Source organism: Venturia canescens, chromosome 1 (assembly GCF_019457755.1).
Source record: "Venturia canescens isolate UGA chromosome 1, ASM1945775v1, whole genome shotgun sequence".
In the NCBI taxonomy this organism is placed as follows: domain Eukaryota; kingdom Metazoa; phylum Arthropoda; class Insecta; order Hymenoptera; family Ichneumonidae; genus Venturia; species Venturia canescens.
The window spans coordinates 3,410,081-3,427,408 of NC_057421.1; the positions used below are offsets into that span (position 1 = coordinate 3,410,081).

Below are 17,328 nucleotides of genomic sequence, written 5' to 3' on the forward strand. Positions count from 1 at the left end.
CTTTATCGTGTGCGTGACTCTTTATCGTAACGCGATTAATTCAATTTGCTCGATCATCGAATCGTGCTCCGGTGTGCCCGAGCGCAAATTCCTGTGTATTTATATCCCGCGTACACATGTACATGCACAAATAGCTGTACGTATAACTCAACTGCGTACTCCTGCATCACATTGGACGACATTCGATTTGTATTTACTCGTCCATCCATATTCATGCGCACGAAATCGGTGTATCATTTGGATTTACTATCGATACGATGTAACGAGAGGTCATTCTGCGTTTGTCACAACGTTTCCGTCCAATCACATCACTCTCGTTTAACCTACCCGGAGAGTATCGTTGCACGTTCAACTACGCTATTGAAATCTATTACGCTTTTGGAAAAAGGGAGCGGAAGAGAATAATATTGACAGTTTCAGTTCGCTGGGGCAATGCGATTTATATAATCCGCATCGAATGAACAGGATAAATCGTCCGCTAGTTCGTTCTGCGATGACAATCGGATTCAATGAAGTATCATTGTAAGCTTTTCACGAGAAGCTGGGAGGGTTCATGTGCGTTCGATGAAATGAAAATTCACATCGACGATTTTGAAATCATAGGAACCGAAAATCGTGAGATGTCAAAACGTTGGTAACGTTTATTTCGGCGGGATTCAATGGCAGGGGACGTTTAAACCCCTTGCGCGACGCTGCAGACAATTGTATCCATCGGTCTTCGTTCATAATGAAATTTCGTAATTCATTCGTTCGTTTCCCACTGAGGAATTCCAGTTGGCGTTTCTCCTTGTTCCAGGCAGAGGTATAATTGAACTTGAAGATGTTGCCAAACTCGTGAGAACTTTACCACGACGAAGGGAGTGGATAATGTCCTTATTCGCGAGATTAACATCGCCCCTCTCCTCGCTTCTTAAACTCATCGTGGAATAATTAATTACCGTTGTGTCAGGCTAATGATATCGCCCGGACTATCCGATAAAATTCTCGCGTCATTGATGGATTCATATTGAAATATCGAGACTAATCGCTCTCGTGACTTGTGGAAAATATAAAAATTGACTTACACGTTCCCTCGGTATTGGAATCACTCGATAAACATTACATTCAGTCGCATATTCAAGTGTCAATGAAAACAAAATGGTAGAGAATTCGTTTGGAATAAAAGAGCAAATGAAAACAAAAGACCACTTTGGATTCGAGTAGCCTGAAACCGGGCAAAATATTTGCATTCTTGTACAGAATAGTATGATCGAAAAAGAGCCGCGAGGAGATTTCGAGTTTTTCAAAATTACTTGTAAATTATACTCGAAGGAGGTGGAAGCTTCGTTTGAGTCACGCGATGGAGCGGTGATGAACGTTTTGCTTGCTCGGTAAAAATTTCATATATAATCTGCTCACGTAAAACGCTTTCTTTGTCTTTTTATTTTATAACTCAGCGTTCCCTCGCTCTTTGGAAGAGTGCTTGTCACGTAGCACGCAATGCGAGGCTTTGCTCCGTGGTTTTTCGCACGCGCCATGCGTAGCGTGTGTTGCTGCATTTGCCGGCTATCAGGCTCGATCGCATTTGCCTTCGAATCGACGTCAATCTCATTGCCCCTTGTCGTCCTTCGGGGGTCCGAGCCGAGATCCTCGTTCGCGAGGAGAGAAAGAGCGAGAGTTTATTTATCGAGCTACCTCGCGAATCGCATCGTGCCAACGTCGTTCCGTCTCGTCTTCGTACAGTCGCGCAACGGCAATTCGCGTTTTTCACTAATTAAGATCGATACTTTATTGGCTGGTTTCTTGCCTACGATCATGCGTGCATCTCCTCGCGCTCTACCTTCCATACATTCCTCCGTTTCTATCTCTCTCTCTCCCTCCTCCCTCCTTCCCATCTTCAACGGTTATATAGTAGTTACTACTATAATATATTTGCCCAATGATATACAGCCGATCGTCCGGAACGACGGAAGAAACCGAACGTGTGCCCCACGGCGTTTATGCGTTTACATAGATACTTATACCTAGCTGTAGCTCGCTGTCCGACCCAACAGAAATCTCGGGCAAGTGCCTCGTTATTCATTCAATCGGCGGACCTTAACATCTATACCCGTAGTTGGTAAGCATATTAATAAATCTCTATCGGCACTACTAGTCGCATACTCGAGCAGCGTCTACAGCCCGCTGGCACACCGTTAAATACATCAATCGGCTACGAGTCCTGTTCTTATAGCAGCCGTTTTTATCGTTCAGTACCAAAGAAATAATGGATATAATGATGTATCGATACGATTTGTAATCATGATACAGTCGGCCGTGAGTCGAGAAACATCAATCAACGCTACACGCTCGCTATTATCATATTGTTATGAAATTCACTCGAAGATAAGCTCGTAAAGGTCCGATGGCGTCGATTAAAAGCAGCTACTTCAAGCCTGATGGATGCATGCTGGTTAAAACTGGAAGGAACTACACTCGATGATTGAAACTCGAAAAATTTCGTGAATGAAACTTTAAATTTAGTTCGAATAATCCCCAGTTTCTACGTAATAAAGATCGGGATGGAATGAATTCGTAACTGTCGATAACGAACGTGGCATTGAACGCTGTCAAATTGCTCGACAACCCTTACATGTGGAAGTGGTTGTTTTTTATCTTTTCTCCCATCGGAAAGTAGCACAGTGACGGCACAGTCACCGATGAATGACCAATTTGCGAGGCCCGTAAGGGTAACGTGGCCCTAATTGCGATTTTAGACTCTCGAACGAGCGTCAGGCTAGTTTCCGTTCATTCTCTTGGCAACTCTATGGCTTACTCAGAAAGAAGTAATTCTCGACTTGTCCGAAGGGGGAGAAAGGGTGAATCATGCCAATCAATCTCTTGTGCCGTACCGGATTGTGCTCCAGCAGCCACAACGGCATTCGTTTTCGTGCGCGGTAACGCCGGCAATGCGGACAAGAGAAAAAGAACGAGAGGCGAGGCATGTGCACGAACTGGTGCACTCTCTACTGGGACTTCCCGCAGCGCGTTAATGAATTAACTACATATTCAGTGCTCCCATCACTATGACGAAGGGTGCAAGGCGAATGGGGTTGCGAGAATCATACTCAAATTCTACCACGTTATTCACCTTTGAGCTCTGGAAGTTTCACCAACTTTTGTTAACACAAGTTTCTTCCTCGGCAATAGCCGATCGATCAAATCGTTGAATAATCGTTCCAGTCTACTTCCTTCATCTTCTCTCCCTTGGCAAACGAAAACAATCACTACACGTCTATCTTCATATGTTCTCCAACGAACTCTCGACGACTAGACAGAATATTCGAGCTCCACCCTTCTTATTCTTGCGGAAAAAGGCTTTCAAGAATATCTCACAGAGTTCACCTAAATTTAACGAATTCCGGACGCAAGACCGCAGGAAAAATACATGACTCATGATTTTCATCCCCCTGGAGGCAATCGACTGAAGTGAAAATTCAAACAGGCGTGAGCCATGTGCGCATTCGTTCCTCTTACAAATGCAGGTTAGTTGTTGATCAAGCATTCGACTGGAATCAAGTAACGAGATTTCAGAATTGAGATTCGATCAAATTCCGTCGGAGAAGGAATAAAGAAATGGTCTCATGATTTCCCACGTTCACTTTGATAAAAATCACCATTCAGTTCTCCTGCAACGACGTACGAAGGTGTGAGTCTCTTCGTTACGAGCAGCTGGTATTTTCAGGTGCATTTTCGTGCTACCCAATGATCTCACAGCAGCCGGTGATTGTGTGGAGAGCAGGAAAAGTAACATCTTAATCTGTGACCTAGCAACACGACGGCAATACGAAAAGAATGAGAAAGGCAAGTGTAAAAAGATAGAAGATTTTGTCGCTGTTTCAGGCGCGTGGGATGTCGGTAATAGCTGCACCGGGCACGTTGTTATTTCAAGTCAGCGTCTGGTGGAAGGTTAAATGGAGTTTTTTTATTTTTTTGGAGGGCTGGGAAGTTCCCTCGTAGCTCAGATCGGTGTGTATATTTCTCAGAGCCTCAGGCTGGTAATAAAATTATCATTTATTCGTTGTGGAAAGGGTGGGAGGGGAGCGAGCGAGGAAAGGAAAGAAAGCCCTTGGTGAAGGAGTGAGAAAGCGCCGTGGGGCGGTAAAGAAGAATGGATGTGAAAGCAACGAGGAGAAAAGAGATGGAAAGGAAGGGCGTTAGCCGGAGGAGGGAAAGATGTGCAAGAGAAAGTGAGAGGACCGGAGGAGCGGTGAGCTAAAGTGGGTGGGCGAGCAACTGTTCGAAGTTTGATGCAAATATGCCATCTGATGCATTATTCAGGAAGGAACTATTAGAGTTCGTATATAATACAGTGTACATCTCGTATACACATAGAACGTGCGTCTATATTTATTTGGTGGAGGTCGATGTCGTGTACCATTGGAGAGAGTAACACAAAGATTCAGATATATGTAAGACAAGCACATATCGAAGGAGGGGTGAGGAAAGTGCAGCCGGGCGCACTAGAATGGTCCGGGGAAGGAGAGCGTGGACGTTCCCGTGTATTTGTTCGTTCCATATATGTTTTAATGTATTCCTTCCGAGCAGTTTGTTCTCGCTCGTGCACAAATCCACGACGAGCGCTAGTTCAAAGCGGCGCTGTGAGAGAGTGAGTAGCGAAGGAAACCCTTTAAAATGGCTCTTTCGTTGGCGGTGACGTAATTTGAGCGAGAACCTCACGCCACCAACATCCAATTCGTTGTCTCGTTCTCTATTGCATGATAAACGGTCTGACCATCGACACTGGCACACGAAGAACGATATCGGCGAGTGCAGGAAGAGGGAGAAAGAAAGTGTTTATGCATTATCCATTCGTTAGCCAAAGCAATTTGACAATTTTTACGACGCCTCCGTGTCTTCCATCATTCATGTTGTCCGCACGCTGCGGCGGCTCTTCACTCTTTATATTTCACTCTCTTTCTTCGCCTATTGATGTACACCGCTTTTGGACCCCGAGTAGGTAATAATTTCGTCGTTTCCGGTGCTTTAATTTGTGTTGGTAACACCACACGCTATCGTTAAGCAACTGGCTATACATCTTCAATATGTGCGTGTGTATGTGTGCGTTCGTGTGCAAATTTTCGTCTGAGACACGAAGCGAACCGCGTGTGTTGTACACGCTATTTCTTATTGCCCAGCTCTCCAGAAGGGCTCTCTTTGGCCCGTACAGGCGTTCCGCAGCTTGACGTTCTATACCTTAATGAACAGTTAGGTATTGGCTCCCTAACAAACTACCCCCTTGCGACTACCGGCTTTACGGTGTGCTAAGATATATGTATTCGCACCGATAGAACTCGTCTCCCCGTATCTACCGTACCACCATCCAAATCCACAGGATTCACGGCCTTTGAATATGCAAATCCCGCGGCCTGTCTAAGACGTGGCAGTTAGTTTAGTCGCGGTGAGAGTGAATAGTCGTTCCTACACTTGCGCATATCCTTGTAGTCTTCCAACCATCCCAACCATATTTACAACCTTTACGACAACTAACCGACTACTTTTAACTGACGCATTGGTCATTCTAACCGTCGCAAATTTCTTTAGCATACCCCACTCCACGTCATCGACGCGTGTATCCCAACTCGACGCATATCGATGCATCCATGGGCAGACTCGTCAACCATTCTCACTCTTTTATACTCGCGGAAAATGTACTCTCCGAAATTTATATTCGCTCTCAAGCATACTGACTGCAATTATTAAAACGTATCATACAATATGATTGCGAATTCGGAAGGGTTCTCAAGCACTAAAAGAAACCTCTGGAGCATGTCGTTTCGTGTCCATCATGGAAAAAACATTTTATCAAATATTCCTTTTTCGATTTTTCAAGCATATAAATATTTGAAAAATACGAAAATTATTGATTTCAATCATCTAGTCTCTCCTATAGAGTATCTTTTGTTCCAATGCTTATGTGTAATCATTAAACTCCAATTTACAGATTTTTAAAATCTGACATTACTCACCAAACAAACTTCGTTCCAATAAAATAATTTTGTTCTTCCTTTATGGATTTCAAATCAATCGGTCGCATTTATGCAGCGAAATGTATTAATATCCCAATCAAATATACGGAGCTGGAGAGATGAGTTGGCGGGTGTCAAAGAGAAGGATCGACAGATCTGTAAGTGTAAACGACAGTCGAGCAGAACGAAAAATCCATTCGAAGCAACATTTCGAATAATTATTCCTCATTTTGCCGGCTTGAGTGACAGGGGGGGAAGGAACACGGTTTTTGGCTCTGCGCACACGCGTGTTTTGTTGAGAGCTGCAAAGCCGATGCGATTCTCTAATGGCCTCGTAACGAAGATGTAGCGCGAGAGCTCGTTTCACCGGCAGTGAAGGGGTGAGAACTGGAGATGGATCGCGCCGCTTCCGATTCGTTAGCTCGAGTTGCCCGAAAGCCCGAGAGGGGTAAAAGGGAATAGCGAAACTCTACCGTACGGAAGTTCCACTAAATCTTATTCTATCGCACGCTCCGTACTCACGAAAGGGTTGAAGCTGAGCTCACCGTTAGAGACAAGGGTGGAGAAGGGAGAAATCGTTGCTATAAATCACGAGACTCGACAGTTCGTATGATTGGTAATGTTGGATTCTTGACTGCATGTCGAAAGGACGACTGAAAGTTGATCATTTCACGATTCCAATATTATGTGTAGCCCCCAACTTTTCAGTGTTTGATAAACGCATAAAGCAAAACTTTTTCAATCATCACTTCGAATTTCGGTTCAAACGAAATCGTACCAAATGATAACACGTTCGAAGCGTGATGATGGAACGGCCAAGGAATCTTAATGTCCCTTCGAAGATAAAGGAATAAAAATAGAAGAAAGAAAAAGGGGATAACTTAATAGCTTGTAAAACGGGCGAGGGTCAGAAGCAGAACATGGAATTTCGAGAGTAACCCAAAGTTTCTTTCGACATTGTGAGTCTTCGCGAAGCTATTTCCTTCATTACCCTCATCTGGTGCGGTTAGGAGCTTGGATCGCGAGCGGTTCAAATCGCTTGGGAACCAGTAAAAATTAAAATAACCCCGTACACCGTGACACTTCCAGGAAGAGCTTCGCTGTATTAACTTCGTTCGAAGTAGTCGTCGCGAGCAGGTTACGAGTCCAAAAAGTACCGCGGCGTTCTTTTAATACGCGTGGAAAGAGAAAGGGAACTGGTGACGCTGTACGCTGCTCTTGTTCGACGCGTTTCACTGCATCCGTACCGATGAACTTCACGTTCAGACTCACAGAGTCACAGCAAGAGCGTGAGGCGTCGACAGACGCGCCAGGATTCTTCCCCTCTCCTCGGCCATTTGTTCGCACGTGTTTCCGTTTTCAAGACTTTTTTCTCAACTCAGCTCTCGCCTGTACTCCCTCCAAACTATATTGATTTATAGTTTACTTTTGGGAATTCGGAGATATGACAGTGAACACATCGCTCTGTGTGTTTCTCATGCCGCGCTCCACGTTTCTCAAATCATTACGAGAAATCTGGAGACTGTTAGACTGTGCAGACATGCGGGCACTGGGCCCCATAAATACGCTCGGAAACTTCGTAATTAGATATCTGCAGCTCCAAATCTTCGATTAACATATCGCCTTCCTGCGTTTGATGAAAATTAGGAAGCTTCATTGTTAGTGATTCAAAGTACTGCCAGCTCTCGTCAGCTGAATCGTCTCGTACGTATTGGCACGTTTTATGCAAATAGAAAATTCAAATTTATTCCAATGGAAGAACTCAGGTTCTGTAGAATTCCATTTAAATACGCGGTCTCGAGTGTATTCCTAGGCGAAGCAACAATTTCATCTGAGATACCGAAATCCCTCGGCGGACGAACCTGTTGAAAAAGCCTCGAGACAAGAGTGGAAACTGTCTTGATTATGTCGAAAACAATCTTCTTCGCGTCTCCAGCCCTAAATAACTTTCCAAAAGCTTGAATGCTGAACGCGTGAAAGTGGAAATGTGATAAGATGTTTGGGTGTTTTTAAGTGCGTCTGAGAGATCTCCATCCCAAGTCTGGAGCGGGCGAAGATCTGGTAGAACAGCTCTCTCGAACTAACTGTGCGAGATCGTAAATCTGTCATTGCTCCTATCTCATATACCAGTATAATCACATCATGTAACGAAACAGCACAACGCCATTTCATTTAAGAGGGTGTGAAAAATTATACCCAACGAATTTTGCGATAAGCTGATGCTAAGTCCATATATTTCGAGATAAAACATCCGAGGCCTCATTTTCAAGGACATTGTATTCAGCAGTGGCCCTTCAATCTTTCCTCAAAAAAGTTTGAAAAAAAACTTCAAAGATAAGTTTTTCAGTGTCGATTTCCTCCATCATCCTAACAACTAATGAGAAAACAATTATTCATTTCTTCATCTGTCAGCTGCTTCAAAGAATTCCATTTTTGTTCATGACTCGTTCAGATTTTCTGACATTTAATTTCAAGTTTTTCTTCGTTTTATGAGTAAACGTATAGAAACATCTAGGATGAGTCGGTAGATGTTTTCCACTCACCTATTTTCCAGTGATCATACATAGAATGAAGCATGTGCAGGATGAAGACAATACGGGGTTCCAAACAGATATCAGCTGCGCTAATGTGCACGCTAAATTGGTGACATTATGGCTCGACGTAACCTGTATTATCATTGGCGACGTGCTAATGCCGAATCAGAGTGAACATAGCATTTACTATATGCATACAAAAGCGAGTCCCATAAATTGTAATTAAACCATAATGCATAACCTGGAAAGGGGGCTGGAAACTCGAGATCCCCTTGATTCTCACTATCTCAAACACTGCTCTGAGTACACATTGTTACCTCGGTGAATGCAGGTGAAGGATGGATAATGGGTATGCTCATAATAACAAAAATAGTAGAGAGTAAGTCGAGTAAAAGAGCATCTCGTGGAACTTCTCTCATTCGATTCCATCCGCAGGTTTCAGATTCCACAGCAGATTCTTGTTTTTCTCGGACACGCATCCAACATTTGAAGAAAATGGAAAGTTTCACTTCATCATCTGAGGAAAGTAGAAAAGCGTTTTTCTTTCTTTGAATATTAAACCTTTGAGAAGAAAAAGCCCAGCAGGTTTTTTTTGTCCACACTGATGGACGACTTCAGAAATTTTCGAGTCAATTATATGTTGTTAGCAATTAAAAGGCGAATTTCATGAAAATGAATCTTTTACCATGATTTGGATAAATGGACAATAATGATACATCATTTTTCATCATTCTGTTGTAGTTTCACAAAAACAGTGAGGGTTATCAATTTGAAATCTGCATGACACTTCTGGCGTGTGTCTAAGGACGTATTCTTTAAAGTTCAACCAAATTGGAACATTTAACTGAAACTTGCAAATGTTTTTTTTAGAGAGCAGAACTAGTTTCTAGAGTCTCAGAGTACGAAATGCAGCAACTCAACGGTGAATCGTTGTCGAGAACTACTTTTGGTAAAGACGCGTCCACGTTCAAGAGTATGCATAGAAGAGGAAAAGTCTTGAAATAAATGGTGGTCGTAAGGGAGTGAAGCAGACAAGATAAGATATAAAAGGGACAGGCTACGGATGACTCGGCGTTTGAATTCATCATGAGCTCGCCCAGTGCTCTACCTTAATCGTGCTCGTTTCGCTGCTCGGAAGCTCGTGGAAGTTTGACCTACAGCCAATCCTTTTGTTCCGGTGTAAAAGCTGCGCCACGGACGAACGCGAATCAATGCTTCGTTCGAGGAACTTGAACGTTCGTACAAGTTTTGCATTTGCGTGAATATTCATTTGTCGCCGGGGGGAAAGAAGCTCGAGAGTATTCAAGAACCTCGAATACTTTGTACGATTCCAATAGGAGGCTCGAAAACATTCAATGTCGAAGTGAAACCGGGATCCAGCGACATTCCTGTGTTTATTAAAACGTTGAGAGAATTTAGAACATCCCGGCTCGAAACGAACGCTCACGATTTCTCTGATCGATTTGAATCATACATATTTCAAATTTTCCGAACAATCGCTCGTGTACTATTAAACCTCAACTGCGCGTCCCGGTTTATAGCGAATTTGAATTTCTGGCTTGTCTTCAATCAGCATAGAAAACAGCAGATTCTACTATCTTCTAAATGAGAGACAATCAAGCGATCGGGCATACAAAATATGTGTTCCGAATATTTGGTACGTGAACGTAACATATCCATAAATCAAGCGGACGTCCCATGCATAAATTCGTTTTCAATACATTAAATTTCAATGGAAAATCCCGGAGATAATGGAACTCAAACAGATTCAGCACGAAAACCATTGCAAATGCTTCCCAAACACCGATCCATTTCCATTGCTTTTTCCAGAATTTACGTCCGCATTAGCTAAGTAGAAATAGAAAATTGATGGGATTGAACTCACATTGACGTATTAAATAAGTCATTACATTTTTGGGATTATTTCTAGCATCACCGAGTCTCTGTTAGCGAGCATTTCCATCCATCCCGGAATCTCTTTTGTTCTCGCTGTTTCTTTCATCCCCGTTGTCAGTCCGTCAACGAAGCCTGGTGTTCCATGTGACTTTTGTTAGCCAAATGAAATTATGATTTCATTACAACAACCGGCAAGGGGTCCGTCGGATGAAATTGTTTGCCGGAGAGCAGAGAATAGCCAACGATATGATAGGGAGCGAGTTGCGCGCGTGTACGTTGAGCACCGAGGAATAGGATATTCTAGTTGGGAGGGTGCAGAGTAGCACATGCTCCAACTGATGGACATGTGGATGAAAAGTGCTCGCAGCCTCGGGCCCCTGAGAACCAATCGAATGGGAAACATTGCGGTGTAATCGAAAAACTGTGTCATGTGTATTTTCTGACGTGCTGACTGCAGGACCCTTCACAATTCATTCGCAAGTGGTTGATCAACATTTTTGTATTCTACATTTCGATGTAGAGAACCAGGGATATATTTTTTGCAACGATGCATCTGGAAAAGTTGTCCTTCGATACGAAGATTATGGAACGTTACGATCAAAAGAAAATCCATAAACCATGCCTGTTTGTTTGCAGTTCATTGCACTCTGCTCGTCACATTAATCCCCTTATCCTTTGATTGATCGAACACGTCGACATCGAGCGACGATCCATCACCGATCGGCTAATCAGCCAACGTTAATAAACATCGTTAATGAAATGTGCAAAGGATTATTGGCCGGGGCGCGTTCGCGTACGGCGAAACCACTGAACCCCAAAGCAGGGCTCGTAGCTTCCTGATTAATATGTTGAATGTCGTTAGGATTTTAGAGTAGCTGGGATTAACGCGCGATGTGTCTTGTCATATCAACACAATACGTAATAATCCACGAATTCATTTGATTAGAACATGCCCTCATTGTTGTCGGAGGATGCCTCAAAGCGTATTTCTCGAGAATCGTTCATTACGAAATTTTCATTGAATTATTCATTCAGCGCTTATTCATTTTTACGATGCATGCATCCAGAATACTTGGTAAACGCAAGTGGATTCGAATCAAGAATTCTTCCAGCTTTATCTTGTATAAATTCTTGCAACGTTTGTTACGAAGAATTTATACCAACAATGAACAATCTATTCATGACCCTCTACCTCTGATATGAATCCCTAAGGATCCACTTTATCAGTATAACGTTTGTTCGCAGCCCGTATATTTACTGCAGCTTCATCTTTATTTTCTCAGTCTTAGAACTCACAAAAAATATCTCTCCTATCAATTTAATCCCCCTCCCCCCGCCTCCCTGACTGTGAACCTTTGAAGAGCACGTCGCCTTGTAATAACACTCAAAGGGCTTCAGACTACCCCAATCTCTCAGTCTTGAAAACATAGTTTTAAAATAGCATCAAATTTGTATTTGCAGCAAGCGTTCGAACTTGAGCCTCAACACTTCGAGGAACGATCTCGATTTTGAGGATATTTTATACATCAGTGATGTGTAAAAATATGTATTTAGGGAGAGAATAGTAACGAGGTCAACGAACGTGTTCTTACTGCAGACATGTTGGAATTCATTTAATCCTCGAAATGAATCTCCTGGCATCTCCAGAACTCGATAGAGCGACCATCACTGTGCAAACTCATACATCTCCAGTAATATTTTGGTTATCTCGGTTATCTGGATGCCTCACTATCAAATTGCACCATCGCATAGCAGCAGTGTAACAAGGTCAATATTATATAGTAAATCACGAGATAAACCTTGTGTCCTAGAACCGCATGATTGCCGAGGCCGAAACCCAGCTCTGGCACGGACAGGTAGACAACGACTGTGCAGAGTACCATGTGGCCGATGTTTGTGGTCATGTACGTCTAAGCGCCTGAGAATACGATCAGGCCAAGCCTGCAGTTGAGTACTATCATTTCAAGTTTCACTGCGGTCTACCTTTAGTTTACAGGCTTCATGCTTACGCTCCAAGTTTTGTACACTTAGCCAACATTTTCATAGCGCTGTTTGGCTAACATGGTCCAACAAAATTCAATGGGATTAGAAACTTTGTATTCGACCCTGGCTGGTGTCACATTTTCAAAATGACCTCGACATCATTTTTATCGACCACACAAATTTCAACATTGGACCCAAATTTTTATCCAGCGGATCTAGCCAATGACAATATTGTAATAGTGGACGATGCATGTATCGAGATCAATGATTGGGAATAATGAGCAGTTCAAAATAATTTTCCTCGTGATGATTGACGCTTTGATGGCTGCATTAGCTGTTACTGCTCACAAACTCGATGAAAAAATAATTATTTTCATTACGAATTTTCTGAGGAAATTTTCCAGACGATTTACTAGTCAAATGATTGTTCTCAAGGGGAATTTCCAGATGACCAATCAACTTGACAGTAGAATGGATCAATTTATTCTTTTGGAAATTGTATACCTGATAACTTCTGTGGAACTTCATACTCGATGGAGCGTTGATAGAGTCGAAATAGAGGCACTGAAAACAACAAAATATATTGTACTTCTAACGAAGATGAATTAGAGACACGAATAACAAATGTGACTACTAGAAATGCGTGATGGCATTCTGGACAGTAAATGCAAAGTAATTCTCATCCTTATTTCACGTATCTATCGGAACTCCCGCAATTTTATTCTTGCTACGAAATCACACGTGCAGTGGAGATCGAGTAGCTACATATTCCGTAAAACGAAATTAAATAAACGTCGAAAAACGAGTTTTTCATTCGCCAAAAATATTCGAAATGACGAAAAAAATGTAAACGGCCAAGTAACCGTAACGTTTTCAGCAAGTCTCGCGGTGTTAGGCCAAAGCAGTAATTATCATAAACGGATATGGAAAAACCAGAATCACAAGAGAAGCGTTGAATCAGAGCTGGAAAGCGTCGCGGCTGCTGCATTCTCCCTCCCACTTGTAAAAGTTAATTATAAATGCAAATTGTCAGTAGTGCGCTCGTGCAGAGTCAAAGAGTACCACCGCACGACCGCTTACGAATATCAACAACCGCAACAATTCTTCAATGAGTCAGCCACGCCGGCAGCACGTACTTTCAGACCAGCCTCACACTATTCTAACAAAAGTGTTTCTCACACACATGCGGTGTGTATATTCCCGTGATACGTAAATCCATAAGCAACTATACGCAGTGCGTAGTGATACGCAAATCAGTTGGCACCATAGCAGCATTCCGAAACGACGCACGTTAGTTCCGATTCACCTTTGGCCGGATTAAGACTGATGACATCGATGGCCTGATGCGTTGATCGGGCCGATCGAACTTCCATCAATCACAAAATGGTGATGCTCCTGCACCTTAAATGCATCCTCATGTTCTTCGTGATCAAGACTGCGAGTTCTACTCATTCTCCAAGTTATCGAAAGTGTTGTGACAGCGAAAGCATTTTGAATGACTGGCTCGAGTGTACTAAGGTGCTTCATAACGATGTTGACAATGGAACTGTTCCGAAGGGATGGCTTGACGTTGAAAACGAAACTAAAACGACGCACACAGTCTGCCTGGAAAGTAAGGATAAATTATTGGTAATCAGTATTTGAATGAGTTCGAGAATTTTATTCAATACAGAAAATGTCCTGAACAGATGGTGAGGCTGGCAGAGTGGTCACCGAAGAAGATGGTCGTGGAAATGATTCCGTTTGTGTGGATAATCTAACGAATGGTACGCAAATTCGATTGTTTTGCGACTCACAATCAGTAGTGTTCAATGGAACTTCAGGGCAGTGTGATAGCCTGTTCAGTCTGATTCATTTTTGGGGTGCATCGATGGTTGTCTTTGCTACGATAATCTACAACATACCGTTCATCATAGTGGTAATTATTTATTGCGTTTTGCCAGAGCTTCGTTACCGTGCTTACGACCGAGCAGTGAGTAATTACAACGCGTGTTACATGGTGATTAACTTTTTACTGATAATACTCGGATTGTGTACTCTTTGTCATTCTCCAATGTCAGTGACAGCATATCGATTCTTCGGTCTGAGTCTGATGTTCTGGACTCAAGGAGCAGTGTGTTGGCTATTTATTATTTGCTTTGACATGACACTGGTGATAACGAGATTCCGTTGGGCGCCAAAGGGTGGATTGGAAAGAGGAAGAGAAGAAAAACGAAAGTGCATGCTATACGCTGCTTGGGGCTGGGGTTTTGCTGGCGCCCTTACTTTCATAGCAGCCTTTTTCGAATTCGTTCCAATACTTTCCGAGGATTCGATCATTCGCCCGAATTTTCATAAGATTCATGAAGTTAACTTGACTGTCGTCGTCTATGTGATGACCGGGCCGGCATTGGTGTGCACGGCCATTACGTGCCTCTTTATTTACACGACTGTCAAAACCATCGCAGTTCAGAGATCCACTGCTGTTATCCAGCAAAACCGCAATTCTAATGTGAAAAAAAAATACTTCGTGTTTTTAAAACTCTACCTTCTCATGGACACGCCTTGGTTGACCAGTGCACTCGCCGCCGTTTACGGAGATCTGTGGATCCTAAAATTCATCAAAATCATACAACCGATTCTCATAATCGTATTGATCGTACCACGCGACAGAATCTTCGCTGCGTTCAAGTGTACTAAGGAACAAGGCGATAACCAAGAACAAAATCAACTGAATGAGAACGACAAAATAAATAAACGAAGCACCAAAACTCCCGATGCAGCTGCGGTTATATGATTGAACGTACGAAAATAAAATGCGAACTTGAATTTTCTCTCACTGATTTTTTTTTTCCAACATTGGGATATTAATTTGCACAATGCCCAAATTGTTGCCGCTCAATTTTACTCCCCCTATTTCTATTACAGCGACGATCATTTCTTAATTCTTGCTCTTCCATTGTGTAACTATCGTCGCTGTTTGAGTTTAAACTCTGCTCTGAAAAATCTCTTGTGAGAAAAAAACTTCGAACCATCAAAATTCAGGAAACGTTCCTGATTCTATGCCTGTCACGATAATTATACGGTTATTTCGCTTCTACTTTATTTCCATTGTTGCGAAATAGCGATATCGTATAAGTGTGTCCGTATGTGTATGCGTGTGCACGTGAGAGCGATTAAATTACACAAATCTCGAGTTCTTGGCACGAACGCGTATATTCTAATGGATAAAAATAGTATTTAAAAAATGAAAGATTTGAGCGTTTGAGAATAAAAAACAAAGATAATTTTTATATGCACAGTTTTATATTTTGTATATTCCGGACGGAGAACAAGCGTTGAAAGTGTTTTCAAAATCTCAAACACTTAAATATGTAATAAAATTCGTTATTTTTCCAGTAAAAAATATGAAGCCTTTTTTTCTCACTACGTTACGATCATATAGCCAATCTAAACGCTGAAATAGTCTCTCGGAACTGAGAGTTTTAAAGCGAAATGGATAAACTGAGCAATTCCCAGGCCGGTAATGGTCATAGCACGTTCCTAATAGAGTCCTTAACTAGGTTACGCGCAGATTGAAACACCGTCGACCCTCAGCCTTCGATTGAGCTATGAGGGATGCAGGGGGCTCGCTCGAAATTCGCTTCGTCGACTCTCGCTTATCGGTTGAAGCGTTATTAATCCATTGAGCACATTTGGGTGCCGATGGAATCGAAATATTTGCACCTGTATCAACGGATTTATCCAGAGTTCTCATTCTATTTATTTTATTTTAAAAAAAATTGATCTGAGCACAACAGATATGCTCATAGGGGTAGATAACATCGGCTGTATACTCGATTACTAAACCGAAGTGGAAATTTTCAAGGGGATTTGGATCGGGAATAATCGTGGAAAAAGAAGCAGTTTTATTTTTATCATTCCACGTAATCCACATCTGTTCAGGCGTAAAGCATTTTAATCGAAACATTCTCGTCAAATGTGACAAACGAACAAGCCCCAAATTCAAAAGTTCAAGTTTCCAACACGCAAAAGCACTCTTCTCCCATTCAAATGTTATGGGAATTCGCTACCAATTATCCGAGTCTCATAGTAGTATAATGCAAAGGGCACAAAATCATTGATCTACGAGAAACCTTTGATTGAACTTCTCTCGTGCCGACGGTGCTCTCCGTACGAGGATCCTGTGGCCATTGTATTTTCCAATTTAGACAGGGAGAAAAGAGCAAGGAGAGAGGAAAAAAGTTTCGTCGAGGTACGAGAACTCTGAAAGTACGTAGACTCGAAGGGTGGATGCGGTGAAAGCGGGAGAGGGTGGCTCAGAAATCGGTCCGGATCTTCGCCAAACGACGGGGAAAAAAAACTTTCTTTTATACGCGTGAGTGAGGGAGGTTTCCGCTTCTGCGCTGCTCCTGCTGTTCCCGGCAGGAGGGGAAGACGACGACTTCGACGAGGGTCACATCGCGGCGCGGTAAAATGCGTAGCTTTTCGCCAAGATGTAGAGAGAAAAAGAGCTCACGTTAGGGAGAGCACAGAGAGAAAATTGAAAATCGAATCAGCCAGCAAATCGGATTACTTCTCGCAACTCCCAACTTAATAACCGCAGGCACAAGCGCGCCGCGCCTGCTGCACAGGGCGTTCTGTTTATATCGTCATCATCACTCCAACTATCGGTAATGCCCTCTGTCTCAACACTTTCATGTCTTCGTAAACTTTCAGTGCGGCACCTTTCTGTCTTATTGCATGAACATTCCGAGAAAAGTCCCACAAGATTTTCTTTACGATACGTGAAAGCAATGACGATTCTATCGCACTAGAAATTATGCAATGATTCTTGTATTCCTGAAAGTGGAGCTGCAACGCTGTCGCCATTTTCTCGGAGATTCTCGCCGAACTTGTTTACAGAAAAAGTTTTTTAACGAGGATCCCTTATCCTCGTGGAATTCGGT

At 42.6% G+C, this 17,328-nt stretch overlaps 1 protein-coding gene across 1 annotated transcript; it reads left to right on the forward strand.

Moving 5' to 3' along the window:
* The first annotated feature begins 13,558 nt into the window (after positions 1 to 13,558).
* LOC122415764 (G-protein coupled receptor Mth2-like) lies at positions 13,559 to 15,772 on the forward strand. Its single transcript, XM_043428207.1, has 2 exons — positions 13,559 to 14,012; positions 14,089 to 15,772. Exons 1-2 carry the CDS (start codon positions 13,784 to 13,786, stop codon positions 15,174 to 15,176), a joined length of 1,317 nt encoding a protein of 438 aa, XP_043284142.1. The 5' UTR covers positions 13,559 to 13,783; the 3' UTR covers positions 15,177 to 15,772.
* The last annotated feature ends 1,556 nt before the right edge of the window (positions 15,773 to 17,328 follow it).

Coding starts and splice junctions, on each gene's coding strand:
- LOC122415764 (XM_043428207.1), top strand. CDS start 13,784: ATGGTGATGCTCCTGCACCTTAAATGCATCCTCATGTTCTTCGTGATC. Junction 14,013..14,088: donor GCACACAGTCTGCCTGGAAA/GTAAGGATAAAT, acceptor TGTCCTGAACAG/ATGGTGAGGCTGGCAGAGTG.